Source organism: Triticum urartu, chromosome 7, assembly GCF_003073215.2.
Source record: "Triticum urartu cultivar G1812 chromosome 7, Tu2.1, whole genome shotgun sequence".
NCBI lineage: Eukaryota > Viridiplantae > Streptophyta > Magnoliopsida > Poales > Poaceae > Triticum > Triticum urartu.
The window spans coordinates 452,934,895-452,952,749 of record NC_053028.1 but is presented as its reverse complement, the minus strand read 5'-3'; the positions used below and the strand labels follow the sequence as shown (position 1 = coordinate 452,952,749).

The 17,855-nt window shown below is 48.9% G+C and overlaps 1 protein-coding gene across 1 annotated transcript in view; it reads left to right on the top strand.

The window, feature by feature from the left end:
* The first annotated feature begins 4,262 nt into the window (after nt 1-4,262).
* LOC125518158 (AAA-ATPase At3g28610-like) overlaps nt 4,263-17,855 on the top strand; it is a 24,808-nt gene continuing 11,215 nt past the window's right edge. The window contains exons 1-2 of the mRNA XM_048683089.1: nt 4,263-4,865; nt 4,976-4,991. Of these exons, the coding sequence (XP_048539046.1) occupies nt 4,282-4,865; nt 4,976-4,991 (600 nt within the window). The 5' untranslated portion in view covers nt 4,263-4,281. The remainder of the gene's footprint in view (nt 4,866-4,975; nt 4,992-17,855) is intronic.

Genomic DNA, 17,855 nt, shown 5'->3' with positions numbered 1-17,855 from the left:
ATCAGTCCTCAGTTTTTCTTTGGATCGGCTTTTAGCGCTTCAGTATTCAGCCTCATTATTTATTATTTCAGTCCATCATATAGTGTTTACGTTTCAGTATATGTCATCTTTATTTCAATATAATCCATTGTTCCTCTCAGTCTTATTCTTAGTCTCAAAACTCAAAGTCTCAGTTTTCCTCACATGAGGATTTCATTCTTCAGTTTCAGTAGTTTCATTGTTAAGTGACATTTTATTCAGTTTCGTCGGTATTTTCAGTGTTAGGTGTCTTTTTTTCAGTTTTGTCGGTAGTTAGGTGTCATTTTCATTGTTAGGTGTCATTTTCTTCAGTTTTCCAGTTTTCAGTGTGTCATTTGTCAGTATTCAGTTTTGTCCGAGTTTTCAGTCATGTGGTTGATTTACTCATTTTCTTCAGTTAGTCATTTCATTATCTTCTTTCGTCCTGAGTTTTCATTTTACCTCTTCGTTCATTCATATTCAGTCAGAGTCCTTGTTTTGTGTTTTTCGTCATGAGTCTTCTTTTAGTTCAAATTATTATTTTCCAGTCACTTCTCAGTCTTGTGTTTCATTTATCAGTGTCTCATTTCACTTGTGATCCAAATTTTCTTTGTGTGCTAGTTGTCGTCGGTCTCGAGAAATTGTAATGATAGAATTTGTCCTTAATTTTTTGTTTTCCACTCTTACTCGTTCCTTTTAGTTAACTTTGTCTTTCATCCCTTAGTCTTCAGTTATCGTTCTCGCTGTATATTTAATTATTCTTCAGTTCCATCCATGTTCATTATCTTGATATGGATCATTCTTTTGCTGTTAGATAACTAATCTTTAGTGCAAACCCTTCAGTCCCTTTTTAGTCATTGTTTGTCTTGGTAAAGTAAAAAATGGCATGATCAGATTTGTCTATGAACTTAGTTTGTCCTCAGTCATCTTCATTGTAACTTTTGTTTTTGTTAAAGATTTGATTTGGCATCATTTTTTTGTCTATGACCTCAGTTTTGTTATCTTCATCATTCTATCTACACAACTTGCTCATTTTTATTTCATCCTGCTTTTTGGTTAGTTTCAAAAGTGATATTAGCTGCCAAGTTGTCATCATGTAGATGCCCTTTTAAGGTAGCCTCCAACTTGAGGACCACCCCGACGGCAAGCATGGCTGGACTATGCCTTGGAGGAGGGATTGTAAGCACTGCCGCATACAAGTCAGTAGGAGATGGTCGTATCACTTTTCAACAAGGATGGCCGAGAGGAATTCCCGGAGGAGAACTACCAAGCATTGAGAGAGCGGTGCTAATCACCATCAGGAACAGTGCACTGGACGAACTGAATACGATGGACGATGGTTGTCTTCAACGAGGTCTAATTATGAGATTGTCAGGAATAAGGCTGTTTTAAGTTACCGCAGTTTGTTATGTTGTCTGTTATCCTTGTCGCGCCAGAAGATTGACGAACTATGCTTTTTTTAAGTTACCGCAGTTTGTTATGTTGTCTGTTATCCTTGTCGCGCCAGAAGATTGACGAACTATGCTTTGTTTCTTTTTTTATTTGGTGGTATTCACCATCAAGAACTATGTATATTGCCTTCTTGTGCTTTTTGTGTGTTTCACTTGATTATTAAGTGATCAGTAATCATGTTTCTCTCTTTTCTTTTTTGTAAGTTGTTCTGTTGTGGCCATAGTTTGTGTTTCTTTTTGTTTTTTTGGGCTGAACATTTTCAATATTTTGGGAGTACCCTTTCAATTCAGCAAGACTTTCAAGTAAGTTCATGCTATCAGTGTTACTCAGTGTCACACTTCAGTTCTGGGAAAGGAAGAAAGGCTAGATATGCGCAGTCTGGGGCGGGTGTGGCGTTGGCCCCAGCCCAGGAACAATGGGTTTTTAATTCGTCTGTGTGTTTTTTGTTCTGCCTGATGCACAACCTAGAAGGTCCAAGAGGTGGAGAGTAAGAGAGGGTGGCAGAATACGACCTAATGAAGAGAAGAAAACAGATGTTTTTTTGTTCGCTGAGGATGGACTGAGTACCACACGTGTCATGAGATGATTGGAAGAAAAAACAGCCTGAACCAAATTTAAAATCAGACGTCTGATGGTACCACACGTGTCATGAGATGATTGGAAGAAAAAACAGCCTGAACCAAATTTAAAATCAGACGTCTGATGGATAGACACTCCCAGAGCCTATTCCGCTTGGCAGTCAGCATCAGCCTAAGTTATGATTTGACTTTATTTTGCTCGGAGCTTTAAGCAGGCAAGTAACATGTGGCTTGGCTTTCATTCTACGTTTTTTCTGAATCAATGTTTTCTTATCTGACAATGTTTTCTGTTGAGCCCAAAGTTTAATCTACATAATTCTGTTGAAACCTACTCAACCTTGCCTCTTTTGCATCGATGCCTCTAAGGCCTATGCGTATAGAAAGAGCAGAGGTACTACCAGCAGGTCACGTACGTAGCTCGAACCATCCTGACCTGGATCCTCTGTTTTGATCCTAACTGATCTTTCTACAGGATCCGCCCAAATCGTGGGCGCGCCTTGGCACAAAAGAAATGATCTTGCACAGTTTGTCACATCAATCAGTAGGAGATCTCCTTTTACATTTCCATTGCATCCATGCGTCTCAAACTTTCCATGAAATCAATCCTCTCTTTCTTTATAATAACCGGCCGGAGCCCGCAGTGTCATCACTAGAACCAGGTATCACCACGCAAACCTCTTTTTACCGGTGCAGGGATGTACCGATGCTAAATCCACCCTTAAATTTTTGGAGATTGGTGCATGCTGTCTCCATGCATACGAGTATTCCTTTGTATTTTGTTGAACATCATCATGTATGAAACGTCTTGTCAACTCTTGTCGGCACTTTTTGTCAGTACGATGCATGCATGGCTCAGACATACTCTCCTTCTCTGGCCCCATAACAAAGGTACCCATTTAAATTTCATTTGACATTTCAACCGTTAATATCTTTTAAACCAAAATTACATATGTGAAATATTTTATATATTTGATCTCCGGGTGTCAAGACCTTTAGAACAAGATCAATTTTGGATAGATTTCAAATACATTTAATTTTCAACATTTCAGTTAACTTATTTCACTCTATATATTCTGTGTGAAACTGCTTATTTCAGTGTTCGAAATTTATTTCACTCTATATATGGAACATATGAAACATGTTATTTCACTCTGTGTGAAACTGCTTATGTCAGTCAGATTTAAAAATAACATGTTTCACACATTTCAAAAAGTAGCTATTTTCATAGATCTCACTTAGTTCAAAAATCTAATTTCACTAATTTCATAGATTTTAATTACTGCAGAGAAATATGTGTTTGAATGATATTTTTCATATGAGTGAAATAGTTTTTTAATTGAAATATTATTTTTGTGAAAAATCCTTATTTATTTCTGTATATTGTGAGTGTAATGTGTTTTCTGAAACTAGTGAAATGAGCGGAATCTATCTTTTGTAACGAGTAAAATCACTTTTTGAAACAAGTGAAATATAGTATTTCAATTGACTGAATGTAATGTGTTTTCTGAAATAAGTGAAATTAGCTTCTTGAAACGAGTGAAACAAAGTTTGAAAATATATTTTTTGTGATGTGTGAAATAAGTTTTTTAAACGAGTGGAATATAGTACTTCAAATGAGTGAATCTAATGTGTTCTCTGAAATGAGTGAAGTAAGTTTTTTCAACTGAGTGAAATCAGTTGTTTGAAATAAATGAAATATTGGTTTGAAATAATAAAATCAATTTGTAAATGAGCAAAATCCGTATTTCAAATTAGTGAAATAATTTTTTCGGAATGAGTAAACTCTGTTTATTGAAATGAGTAAAATCGTATTTTTTGTAATGTGAAATTAATTGAAACAGTAAAAATTCAATCTAGCCAAATTGTATCCAAGACCGGTCTTGTTTTAAAGGTCTTATCACCCTGAATTCAATTGTACAAAAAATTCATTAATGAAAATTTGGTTCATAAGCTGTTAACCATTCAAAATATGATCAGCAAATAAAATGCAACTACTTTGTTTGGGGGGAGAGAACCCATGCGCCGTCCTTTTAATCAGTCATCCACCAAGTCACATCTAAAGCTGCCACACATCTGACATGCACAGATGTATTCCTTTATCTACTGCTTGTATTGTATAGTAAATTATTTTTACTTTATACACAAAAAGCTGGCACGAATCTCAGAGAAAGCAATTGAACGGCAGATTCTCCACCGGTAGCTCCCGGCTCCGGTAAAAAAACTTAGTCGGGTATCACCATCATCATCGTCGTCAATGGGGTCAGCGAGAAGCAGAGGAACGACGAAGCGCTCTGCGGCAGCCAACGCGCTGGTGCAGAACCTCACCAACTCGGCGTGGATGTACCTGGCGCCGGTGGTGTTCGGGGTGGCGAGGAGCCTCTACAACCAGCACCTCCGGCGGCGGCTGGGCCGGCACGTCCCGTCCGTCGACCCCTTCGTCACCGTCGACGTCGTCGCCAGGCTGGGGGACCCGCACCCCTACCACTCCTACCACGACGAGGAGGCCAAGTCGAGCGACGCCTACGCTGAGGTGCTGGCGTACCTGAGCGCCGCGTGCTCGCGGGAGGCGCGCAAGCTCCGCGCCGAGGGCCACGGCTTGGTGCTCGGCCTCCGCGACGGCCAGGAGGTGGCCGACGAGTTCAAGGGCGTCACCGTGTGGTGGTGCGCGGTGCCGCCGTCCCCGGCCGACGCCAGGAGGCGCTGCCGCCTCACGTTCCACGAGTCCCACCGGAGGCTCGTCGTCGACGAGTACCTGCCCCACGTCCGCCGCACCGGACAGGAGCTCCTCTCCGGCAACCGGCCACGCAGGCTCTACTCCATCAAGGAGCTCAACTACCAGTATAGTACATTACAAACTTCTCCTTCAATCATGGTGTCTTGTTTTGAGTTTGGCAGCACTCCACTGATTAATGAGTTGCTTTTCATGGCATATCGATATCGTCGTTCAGTTCTGGGAGGGATGATGTAAGAGGCACAGTTGTATCTCGAATATTGGTGGCAATCTCACTCACAGATACAGAATTTGGTAGCGATTACAGGAATCAGAAGTAGTTAGGGTTCTAGCGGGGAGGAAGAGGAAAGGGGATCGGGAGTTGGTAGCCGCCTGGTGCCGTCCGCCGTGATCCTCTGGATACCCTAACCAGACCCGGGTGCCAGCTTAAGTACTCCCTTGCTCTTGGGCCACGGGTTCCTCCATTCTGGGCCAACGTAGCGTGGGTTGGGCCTGGAGGGACGTTTGGGCCTTAATGATGAGTTGGCAGGTGGGGTATGCTGGTCAAGGGCGCTAACACCCCCTCCTTCTTCAGAAAAGGCTTGTCCCCAAGCCTTTGCGTGCGGAAACCGAGCTTGGAATGCTTCTTTATCTTCCCAGGTGATACCAACCGCAGGAGTAGACCATTGGACTTGCACTTGCTCCTTCATAGCACCGTTCTTCTCGCGCCATCTTGATTGCAGCACCGCAACAGGCACCACGAGGTCTTCTTCTTGCGGTGGATGTCGTGGTTCTAACTCTGACAGTGATGTAGGGGGGTATGTATGGAGAGGCTAGATCTTAGCTATGGAGGAGTTGTAAGCATACGAGGATTACGAGTTCAGGCCCTTCTCGGAGGAAGTAACAGCCCTATGTCTCGGTGCCCGGAGGCGGTCGACTGAATTATGTGTGTATGAATAACAGGGGTGCGAACCCTTGATGCTGAGGAGGGGGTGGCTTATATAGAGTTCGCCAGGCCCCTCCAGCCCTCAGTAATGCAGGGTTTAAAGTACATTAAGATTGGGGGTTACTGGTAACGCCCCTAATAAAGTGCTATGATGACCATAAAAGCTACTTAATGACCGACCGTTTGCGTGCAGGGCGACTTTAGATCTCCTGGCAGTCGAGTGGTTGGATCTTGGACGAGTGATTGCTTCGTGGTCGAGTGTCTTGAATCCGTCGAGTGGGATACCTCCAAGTCGATTGAAAGGTGACTTCTTCTAGGGATGTCCTTGGGTAGGGTACTTAGGACAGGTCCATGCCCCTACCCTAGGCACATAGCTTCATCATTAGCCCCCGAATGGATCGAGGTTCAAGTGGGGAAGGAGTTGGGGATCTTTCCGACTGGTTCTTCATGTTATATGAACGTCTTATTTTGGATCAGTTGTCACGGATGACGTCGTCAACTTCTTTCAGTCGCCTTGATCCATTCTTGGCCTCTTGTCGAGTGAATTTCTTTACTTGTGAAGTTCCGAGTGACGGTGTGAAAGGGATCTTCTGTTTGACGAGTTGTTCTGCAGCCCACGGATTTTGCGGGATTTGAATTTCGAGAAGCGCGCGGGACGGGGGCGGCCGCAGTAATCGAATGGGATAGGACGGAAGCTCCTCGATCCCTGCGCCACCTTTTTCGCCAAGTACCGCGCGCGCGCCTGTTGCGGGATTTGACGGGATTGCCTGGGCCTACCAGTCAGCCACTCGGAAGCGACCTCTTATAAGCTGCCGGCTCGGGACCCCCGAACAGTGCGCCTTCACTTTTCCCCCTTCCTTCACAAGATCCTCCGCCACCTCCGCTCTCACCTTGGTGCCGTAGGTCTGTTCGAGCTTCGCCGGCGACGATGGTGAAGGAGAAGACGTCGGCTCTGGAGCGCGCGAAGAAGGCAGCGGTGCAGGGGAAGGGGAAGAAGTCCGCTCGGGGCGGATCTTCCTCGAGGACTGCTCTGCCCAAGGATTGGATCCAGGGCGACTGGATGCCGTCGGTGATTCGGCAGGATGATCTCGATGATCTGGTCGAGGGGGGATTCATTCCCCACGAATCTGCGCGTCTCCCGGGGAAAGAAGTCGAACCCCAGCCTCTTGATGGTGAGTGCGTACTCCTCGCCACCCATATCGATCGTGGATTCTCTCTGCCTCCTCATCCTTTTTTCCGGAGCTTCTTGAACTTCTTCGGAGCGCAGCTCCATCACTTTACTCCCAATTCTATTGTGTATCTTGCTGCTTTCGTTTTCTTGTGTGAAAACTTCTTGGGTTGCCGCCCCCATTGGGGACTCTTCAAGCACATCTTCACTTGCCGCTCTCAGTCGGTCAAGAAGGCCAAGTCGAGTGACGAACGGACGCAGGTGATCCAGCTGTGCGGGGGCCTGGCGATCCAGATGAGGGGAAAAAGTTTATTTTCGTCTATCACTTTTCCTGAGTCAGTCCGTGGGTGGCAGTCGACTTGGTTTTACTGTAAAGACCAGGTGACCCCAGGACAGTCGACTGGGCTTCCCCCTTTTTCTTTAAATCAAGCACAAAAACCTGCCTCTCTGAAAGTGACGCCGGAGGAAAAGGCGCAAGTCAAGGTGCTGGTCGGTCGAGTGGTTCAGCTTGTCCGCGAGGGTGTGACTGGCATGGACTTGTTGGAAGTCTTCCTTCGGAGGCGCATCCAACCGCTTCAGGCTCGTGACCACCCGATGTGGCTGTACTCGGGTCTCGAAGACACCACTCGGATTCGCCCAGAGGAGGTCACTGACGAGATGTTGGAAGGGTGGCTGTCGAGTATCACAGGGAACAAGGGCAACCCCCGAGGAGCCAGGAGGATTCCTCCACTCGACCAAACATACGAAGTGGACAAGGTCTGACCTTGCGTTTCCGACTGTGATCTTGCTTTCTTTATTTGTTCTCTTTGGATCAGTCGATTGACTTTTGTCTTGTTTGCTATCCTCTAGGCCACTACTGAGATGTACTCGACACCCAATGGATCACAGGAGCAGGCCGAGGAAGGAGAGGCGAGCGGAGGCGAAAGTGAAGACGAGAGAGAAGAGTGGGAATCTGACGGCGAAGGAGAGGGGGATGACGACGACGACTCCAGTGAAGAGGAGGAGGAAGAAGTCGAACCTCCCCGCTCGGAACGGCGATCCAAGCTTACACACGACCCTGCGCGGGAACGTGGTAAGGCGACTGTCCCTGTTGGGCAGTCGTCGAAGCGCTCTCGGACCTCATCTCCAGCGCCGACAGAAAAAGCTCCCAAGCACCCACGCGCGACGCCGTCCAAGCCGCCCAAGGCTCTGCCCAAGATGAAGATGACTGTCCCCACCATTTCTGGGTAATAGTAGAATTTGTTTTCCTTTATTGAACGTGACGGACTCTTGGTCGACTCGTTGAATAAGCTGACTGACTTTCGAAACTTGCAGTGCTGCTACCTCGGAGATCCCCGCCAAGGACGATGATCAGGAGATGGAAGACATTGTTACCTCCAACCCCGGTACGATTACCGATGCTCTGCTTTTAGTCGACTGACGATTTCTTATAATTCCGGTCGATTGGATTTTTCTTGTAGCTCCTCCTCATGTCATTGACCTCCCTGATGATGACGACGAAGTGCCGCTGAGGGCGCGAAGGAACAGGAGGGCGCCGGCTGGCAAGACCCCACAAAGCACTCCGGCGCCTGAGGCCGTAGTCCGGGAGGGTGGTGATACCACTCGGGCTTCTGTGACCTTCGCTGAACCTCTGACGAGTGTCCGACCTTCGACGTCGACTGCAAATCCGCCTTCGCTTTTTGCCACACACCACGTCCCTGAGGACCAAGTGGGTGCCGCTAAAGAGGCTATACGCCAGGCGGGGATCATGATGGAGCAAGTGAAGGTGGTTCGGGAAGCCAGCCAAGCAGCTTATGACGCGAGTTCGGCTCTTCAGAGCAACGTCCAGGTCAGTCGATTCACCGCTTGGTCTGTTAGGATATGCTATCTGAAGGATCTCTTTTCCGAAGATCTTTATATCTGTACACCCACTGGGTGTGTCTATTAATCTTTTTGACGAGTGGGGGCACGCTAAGTGCACCCACTGGGTGTAGTCCCCGAGACTACGGTGGACTACTGGCAGTCGACTGTAGTCTTTATATTGTGTTGCTTTAGTTGAACTTCTTCACTCGGTCTGGTCAGGCCATGTCGGATGGAACTGTACACGGTCGACTGCGGGCAGTCGATTTTTTTGGTCGAACCAGTGGGGGCACGCTGAGTGCACCCACTGGGTGTAGTCCCCGACACTACTGTCGAATGTTTTTGATTCGGCTGTAGTCTTAGAAACGCCATCATTCTCTCTTGGTTACTCGGAAGCAACTTATCTTGGATGTCTGTCGACTGATTTTTTTGCAGAAATCCTGCGAACTTGTGGCTCGCTACACTGAGTTGGAGAACAAACAGATCCAGCTGAACCTTGACTTGAAGCTTGCTCAGGAGAACTTGCAGAAGGCGAGGGACGAAGCAAAAGGTATGGCTGATGAGCTTTTGTCGACTGTCCTTTCTTTCTGGCCGTCCTCGATGTTGATATCACTTGCTGTTTCGCGGACAAAATGGAGGAGGCTCTGAAGAAGAAGGATCAAGACCTTGCCGAAGCGCAGAAGGAGGCCCTGAACAAAACGAAGCTTGCTGAAGAAAAACTGGCTTCAGTCGGTACTCTTGAAAAGGAAAACTCCAGGCTGAAAACTGCTCTCGACGTGGCTAATCAAGAGGTCAGCCGTCTGAAGAATGGCAATATAGCTCTGAATGACAAGGCGAGTGAACTGGCGGGGAAGAGGAACGATCTGGAGGCTTATCTCGGTGGACTCGCCAAGAAGCTGTTCGTCATGCTCGAGGGTAATTACTCTGGCCCGACTGACTTGCAGTTACCAAACCTGCGTAGAGCCACTGACTTATCCTTGAATTGTGTTTACAGAATTCTGCCAGAACTTCGAAGAGGAGACCATTCGAGTGGAGACAGACTTGGACCCCATCAATTCTCCAGTGAAGGACGAGGCTGCTATGAACATGCTCCGACTGGAATCTCGTGTTGCCGGCGTTGTTGACTATCTTGCTCGGTTGAAGGTTGCGATGTCGCGGATTGACACGTCGCTCTGGCCTAGGACGACGCTTCAGAATGACCTCGAGTCCCTGATGGCTCGACTGAATGAATTCCCAGGTCGAGTGGCGGAATGGAAGAAATCTTCTGCTAGATGTGGCGCTAACGTCGCTCTGTCTCTGGTCCGCGTCCACTGCAAGGAGGCGCGAGAAGAAAAGTTGGCCGCCATCCAAGTTGCCAATACCAGGAAGCACAACTTTCAAGACTTCATGGAGACTTTCATTGCTGCTGCCACTCGCATTGCAGATGGGATCGACTTGGACGAGTTCGTCGCCCCTTCCAGTCCTCCGCCTGAGGAATAAAAACTTTTATGCTTCACTTTAAATTTGCCTCGGAATGCCGAGTGGATTTTGTAACCGTTAAACTCTGTCGAGCTGGAGGCTCGAGTACTTTGATCTGCGGTCTAGGACCTTTGGATCTTATCTGAACTTGATTTATCATTGAATATCTTCATGAATTATCTGTCGAGTGGAACTTGTTCTTCACTCGAAATAACTTTGTATTTGTGGTGCAGCTCCGAAGGAGAAGGTAGCAGTCAATTTGCACCTCATCGTCCTTGCGGATTGGGATGTGTTCCGTACTTAGGCAAGCACTGGGCTGCAGCTAAGCCCCCGAGTGGAAGGTCTGCTCTCCACTCGGTAGGATTTTAAAAACTTAGGCAAGTACTGGATTGCAGCTAAGCCCCCGAGTGGGAGGTCTGCTCTCCACTCGGTAGGATTTTTTCAAACTTAGGCGAGTACTGGACTGCAGCTAAGTCCCCGAGTGGGAGGTCTGCTCTCCACTCGATAGGATTTTTTCAAACTTAGGTGAGTACTGGACTGCAGCTAAGCCCCCGAGTGGGAGGTCTGCTCTCCACTCGGTAGGATTTTTTCAAACTTAGGAGAGTACTGGACTGCAGCTAAGCCCCCGAGTGGGAGGTCTGCTCTCCACTCGGTAGGATTTTTTCAAACTTAGGCGAGCACTGGGCTGCAGCTAAGCCCCCGAGTGGGAGGTCTGCTCTCCACTCGGTAGGATTTTTTCAAACTTAGGCGAGTACTGGACTGCAGCTAAGCCCCCGAGAGGGAGGTCTGCTCTCCACTCGGTAGGATTTTTCAAACTTAGGCGAGTACTGGACTGCAGCTAAGCCCCCGAGTGGGAAACACTTAGGCGAGCACTGGGCTGCAGCTAAGCCTCCGAGTGGGAGTCTGGCTCACCACTCGGTAGGATTTTTTTTTACAAACTTAGGCGAAACGGATTCGCAGCTAAGCCACCCACTGGGGGATTTCACACGCAAACAAAAGTGACAACAATTATAGGAAAAATTATAACACTCTTGTCTTTGATAAATAGACTACAGAAGTTTTTCTTATTACATCTCATCCGAGTGAGAATTCAAGTGTAAAAGGGGCGGAGCAGTTCTGCATTCCAAGCTCGTGGCTCATCGATCTGGCGATCGACATTGTAAAGGTGATACGCTCCATTGTGGAGGACTCTGGTGACGACGAAGGGACCTTCCCAAGTAGGAGCGAGCTTGTGTGGTTTCTGTTGATCCACCCGGAGGACCAAATCTCCTTCTTGGAAGGCTCGACTCTTCACATTTCTGGCATGGAATCGACGCAAGTCTTGCTGATAAATGGTCGATCGGATCATAGCCATTTCTCTTTCTTCTTCCAGGAGGTCGACTGCGTCTTGCCGGGCTTGTTCTGCTTCATCTTCAGTATAAAGCTCGACTTGGGGTGCATTGTGAAGTAGATCACTCGGCAGGACTGCTTCCGCTCCATAAACCAGAAAGAACAGAGTTCTTCCAGTCGACCGATTCGGGGTGGTCCTCAATCCCCACAGAACTGACGGAAGCTCGTCGACCCAAGCGCCTGCTGCATGCTTGAGATCACGCATCAGCCGAGGCTTTAGTCCTTTGAGAATCAGACCATTTGCCCTTTCTGCTTGTCCATTCGACTGGGGGTGGGCGACCGATGCGTAGTCGACTCGTGTGCCTTGAGAGGCGCAAAAAGCTCTGAACTTGTCCGAATCAAAGTTTGACCCATTGTCGGTGATGATGCTATAGGGGACTCCATATCTGAATGTTAACTCCCTGACGAAACTAATAGCAGTGCAAGCAGCAAGATTCTTGATAGGCTTAGCTTCAATCCATTTGGTAAACTTGTCGACTGCTACAAGCACATGTGTGAAATCGCTCCTGCCTGTTCTCAATGGGCCAACCATGTCCAGTCCCCAAAAAACGAAGGGCCAGACGAGCGGAATGGTCTTCAGGGCTGATGCAGGCTTGTGCGACATGTTGGAGTAGAACTGGCACCCTTTACACTTGTCGACTATCTCCTTTGCCATTTCATTCGCTCTTGGCCAGTAAAATCCCGCTCGGTATGCTTTAGCCACAATGGTCCGAGAGGACGCATGATGACCACAGGTCCCCGAGTGGATATCATCAAGGATTATTTGACCTTCTTCTGGTGTTATACACTTCTGACCGACTCCAGTCGCGCTTTCTCTATACAACTGTCTCTTTATGACTGTAAAGGCCTTGGATCGACGGACGATCTGTCGAGCCTCTTCTTCGTCCTCCGGGAGTTCTTTCCTTAGGATAAACGCGTTGTACGATTCTGTCCAAACGGGAGTGATAACCAACACTTCCATGATCAGATCGACCACAGCTGGAATTTCAACTTCAGTCGGATCTGTGGCACTCTTTGGCTGCGGGGCTTCATCTGTAAAAGGATCTTCTTGGACTGATGGTGAGTGGATGTGTTCCAAAAACACATTGCTGGGGATGGCTTCTCTCTTGGAGCCTATCTTTGCCAAATCATCAGCCGCTTGATTTTTCAGTCAGGGGATGTGATGAAGCTCTAACCCCTCGAATTTCTTCTCTAACTTTCTCACTGCATTGCAATAACCAGTCATAGTTGGACTTCTGACGTCCCACTCCTTCATCACCTGATTAACCACCAAATCTGAGTCACCATAGACCATGAGGCGACGGACGCCGAGTGATATGGCCATGCGCAACCCATACAAAAGTGCTTCATATTCTGCTTCGTTATTGGAGGAATCGAAGTGAATCTGGAGAACATATCTGAGCTTATCTCCTCGGGGGGAAACCAATACTACCCCAGCACCGGAACCATTCAGCATCTTAGATCCATCGAAGAACATGGTCCAGTGCTCCGAGTCAACTTGAGTCGGAAGTTGCTGTTCGATCCACTCGGCGACGAAATCTGCAATTGCTTGGGACTTGATAGCTTTCTTTGCCTCAAACTTGATATCTAGGGGAAGAAGTTCAATCGCCCATTTGGCCACTCGACCAGTTGCATCTCTGTTGTGCAAAATCTCTAATAGTGGAGCGTCGCTGACGACTGTAATGGAATGATCAGATAAGTAATGTGCAACCTTCTTCGTGGTCATATAAATCCCATATACAAGCTTCTGGAAATGAGGATATCTTTGCTTTGAAGGGGTCAAAACTTCAGAAACATAATATACTGGGCGCAGAACTTTGAAGGCCTTTCCTTCTTCTTCCCGCTCGACCGTAAGTATTGTATTGACAACTTGTCCTGTGGCTGCAATGTAAATCAGCAAAGGCTCCTTGCTGATTGGGGCAGCAAGCACCGGCTGGGTGGAGAGTAGAGCTTTGAGCTCTGTAAACGCTGCATCAGCTTCTGGAGTCCACTCGAACTTGTCGGACTTCTTCATCAGTCGGTAAAGAGGCAATGCCTTTTCACCGAGGCGAGAGATGAATCGACTTAAAGCGGCCAAGCATCCTGTAAGCTTCTGGACGTCATGCACACGCACAGGACGTTTCATCCGGAGTATAGTACCAATTTTTTCAGGATTGGCGTCGATTCCCCGTTCGGAAACGAGAAAACCGAGTAACTTCCCACCTGGAACTCCGAATGTGCACTTTGACGGATTGAGCTTGATATCATACCTCCTAAGGTTGGCAAAGGTTTCAGCAAGGTCAGTCAGCAGGTCAGAACCCTTCCGTGACTTGACCACAATATCGTCCATGTATGCCTCCACATTCCGACTGATTTGAGTGAGCAAACACTTCTGAATCATCCTCATAAATGTGGCTCCGGCATTCTTGAGGCCGAACGGCATGGTGACATAACAGAAGCACCCGAATGGAGTGATGAAAGCTGTTTTGATCTCGTCGGGCCCGTACAGACGGATCTGATGGTACCCAGAATAGGCGTCTAGAAAAGACAAACGCTCACATCCTGCAGTCGAGTCGACTATCTGGTCAATGCGGGGGAGAGGAAAATGATCTTTCGGGCAGGCCCAATTGATATGCTTGAAATCAATGCACATGCGAAGTGACTTGTCCTTCTTGGGGACCATGACAACATTGGCGAGCCACTCGGAGTGGTAAATTTCTCGGATGAACTCCGCTGCTAAGATTCTGGACGGCGGACCGTCGAAGATGTTCTTTCACAGGTTTAAATTTTGGGTCGACTCGTAGACGGTGCTCAGCCATCCCCTGGGAACTCCAGGCATGTCAGCAGGCTTCCATGCGAAGATGTCCCAGTTCTCACGGAGGAACTGGATGAGCGCTTCTTCCTATTTGGAGTCTACCGTCGTTGAAATGTGAGTCGGAGCAGCATTTGGATCGGTCGGGTGAATGTGAACTGCCTTCGTTTCACCGGACGACTGAAAAGCTAATTCTGAAGCAGGCTTCTTAGCTCGTAGCAACTCACTCGGATCTGCAGTCTTCTGATACTCTTGCAGCTCGACCACTGCCATCTGAGCGTCAGCAATCTTTGAGCCTTTCTGAAAACACTCTTCTGCTTTCTTCCGATTGCCTGTAACAGTGATCACACCTTTGGGACCAGGCATCTTCAATTTGAGATACACATAACATGGTCGAGCCATGAAGCGTGCATAAGCTGGCCTGCCCAAAATAGCGTGATAAGCACTTTGGAAATCCACAACTTCGAATGTCAACTTTTCCTTGCGGTAATTCTTGGAATCACCGAAAACCACGTCAAGAGCAATTTGGCCGAGTGACTCGGCTTTCTTCCCAGGAATGACTCCATGGAAACTCATGTGGCTGGCACTAAGTCTGGACACCGGGATGCCCATCCCCTTCAATGTCTCAGCGTATAATATGTTCAAACCACTACCACCATCCATCAGGACTTTGGTCAGTCGGGTGCCTTCAACAACTGGGTCGACCACCAAAGCTTGCCTCCCAGGGGTGGCAATGTGTGTTGGGTGGTCGGACTGGTCGAATGTTATGGCAGTCTGAGACCATTTCAGGTAACTAGGTGTCGCCGGAGCGACCATATTCACCTCTCGGTTAATAACTTTCAGTCGACTTTTGCTCTCAACATCAGCAAAAATCATCAGGGTGGAATTGACTTGAGGGTATCCGTCATCACTGTCCTCTTTGTCCTCGACCTTGTCTGACTCCTTTTCCTTTCCCTTGGGCTGCTTGCCCTGGAACTGCTGGATCAAGAGTCGACACTGCCGAGTGGTATGTTTCGGGTAAATAAAATTACCCTCTTCATCTTTCTTCGTGTGGACGAGACACGGTAAGTCCAACACATCATTTCCCTCCTGGTCTTTAACCTTTTTGGGGTTCCAAGGCCCTTTAGGTTTCCCTTTAGACTTTCCTTGGGCCAAAGCTAAAGCTTCCCCGGGAGCCGCTGGCTCGGCCTTCCGCTTCTGCTTCCGATTGGAATTGCCTCCGGTTTCTTGGGCGACTGACTTGAGCTTGCCACTTCTGAGTCGATCCTCGTCTTCACCATTAGCGTACTTGGTGGCAATCTCCATCATCCAATTCAGGGACATGTCTCCGGTTCGACCGAATTTCAAATTTAGCTCTCTGTACTTGACGCCTTCCTTGAAGGCACAAACTGCTTGGTGGTCAGGCACATTTTCCACTGAGTGATGTAACGTGATCCATCTTTGGATGTAATCCCTCAAAGTTTCATTCGGCTTCTGCACACAAGACCGCTGTTCCGTCAGTCCTGCTGGTCGCTTGCATGTGCCCTCAAATGTGGTGACGAACACTCGGGAGAGATCTTCCCAAGTATAAATGCTGCTAGGTGCTAACTGGTTTAGCCACGCTCTGGCCGAGCCCTCCAACATGAGAGGCAGGTGCTTCATGGCCACTTCATCATTGCCGCCGCCAATCTGGACGGCCACTCGGTAGTCCTCAAGCCAAGTATTAGGCTTGGACTCGCCAGTGAACTTACTGACTCCAGTCGCCAACCTGAAATTGGGAGGGATCACAGCAGCCCTGATGGCTCTACTAAAGCACTCTGGCCCCAAAACATGTACTCTGCTGCTGGCTGGCACATCTCTGTCGTGGCCTTCTCGGTGAGCCCTGTTCCTGTCGACCAGACCTTGGACGAGGATGGATCTCGCGTCAAATCCTGTCCCTCTGGGGTCGACTGGAATCCTTCGCCCACCACTATGAGGGCGCCTGTCATCCTGCTGGCGAGGCACATACGACCCGCTCCTCGGGGGAGGCGTGGGCACTCGACGTCGACCGTCACGATCGACTCGGTGATTATACTGCTCATGGTTCCCATACTGGTCACGCCGGTCTCCACGTCCCTCACGCCTCGGGGGCGATCTCGGGCTGTGAGCCGACTGGACCGTGTCTGCAGCAACGGATCTGCTGTGAATTCTGTTCCGCGACTGAGAAACAGCGAAATTCTGATCTCCTGCTGCCCGGAGTAATGCTCTGATCTGCAGCAAGCCTCTACCAGCCTCCGACTGGGAAGGCTGAATCGACTCCGCTATACGGGCCGCAGCTGCTAAATTCTGAACCGGAGTCCGATATACCTGCGGGGGCGGGAAGAGCTGACGTCGACTGGATTCGGGAACCCGTTGTCGCGCCCGCTCGTCGAGTGCTCGCTGGAGGTTCTCCAATCGAGTGCGCTCAGCCAAGTTTGCCAGGCGCGCGTCCTCCAAGGCACGAGCTTCAGGGGTTTCTCCAACAATAGGAGTGTGCAGTGCATCCATGTTTCGGCGGCGAAGTTCTTCTCTCTGCAGTGACGTGAGAGGCTCGGGAAGATACTCCTCATGGGGACGCGACGGGTCGCCTCCTCCTGCGCCTCCGTCGGTGCGGGTAAAACCGGGGGGACTGGGCGGTCCGTCAACCATCAGAACCTCCGCCGCCGGATCGTTGTTGTCGCACTCGGATGCGGTCTCTTCGGAGCCAGTCGAACAGGCCGTAGAGGGATCCATCGGGCTCGATCGCTGCGACTTGAGGGATGGCCGACTGACGGGCCATCGCGTGTCTCACCCACCGCTGAAGTCTCGACCGACCGGAGTGCTTGCGCCGGCGGGAAACGAGGAGGGAGGACAGCACAGGAGCCGACTGGTAAGGGGTCGACGGTTGCCACAGGAGAACGCCGCGGACGCACGCGCGAAAGTGCGTTGCCCCGCGGACAGGGAGTGCGTCCACGTCGAGCGGAGCCTCCTGAAGCCAGGCGGAGTCGTCGGCGATGAACGTGAGCGCGCCGAGACGGATCTCGCGGCCCTCCATCAAAACTCCGCCGAAAACCATGATGATTCGGGTCGGAAAAGATCGCAACTCCTCCAACAAAACGCTAAAACACCAGCCCCACGGTGGGCCCCAACTGTCGTGGTTCTAACTCTGACAGTGATGTAGGGGGGTATGTATGGAGAGGATAGATCTTAGCTATGGAGGAGTTGTAAGCACACGAGGATTACGAGTTCAGGCCCTTCTCGGAGGAAGTAACAGCCCTACGTCTCGGTGCCCGGAGGCGGTCGACTGAATTATGTGTGTATGAATAACAGGGGTGCGAACCCTTGATACTGAGGGGGGTGGCTTATATAGAGTTCGGCAGGCCCCTCCAGCCCTCAGTAATGCAGGGTTTAAAGTACATTAAGATTGGGGGTTACTGGTAACGCCCCTAATAAAGTGATATGATGACCATAAAAGCTACTTAATGACCGACTGTTTGCGTGCAGGGCGACTTTAGATCTCCTGGCAGTCGAGTGATTGCTTCGTGGTCGAG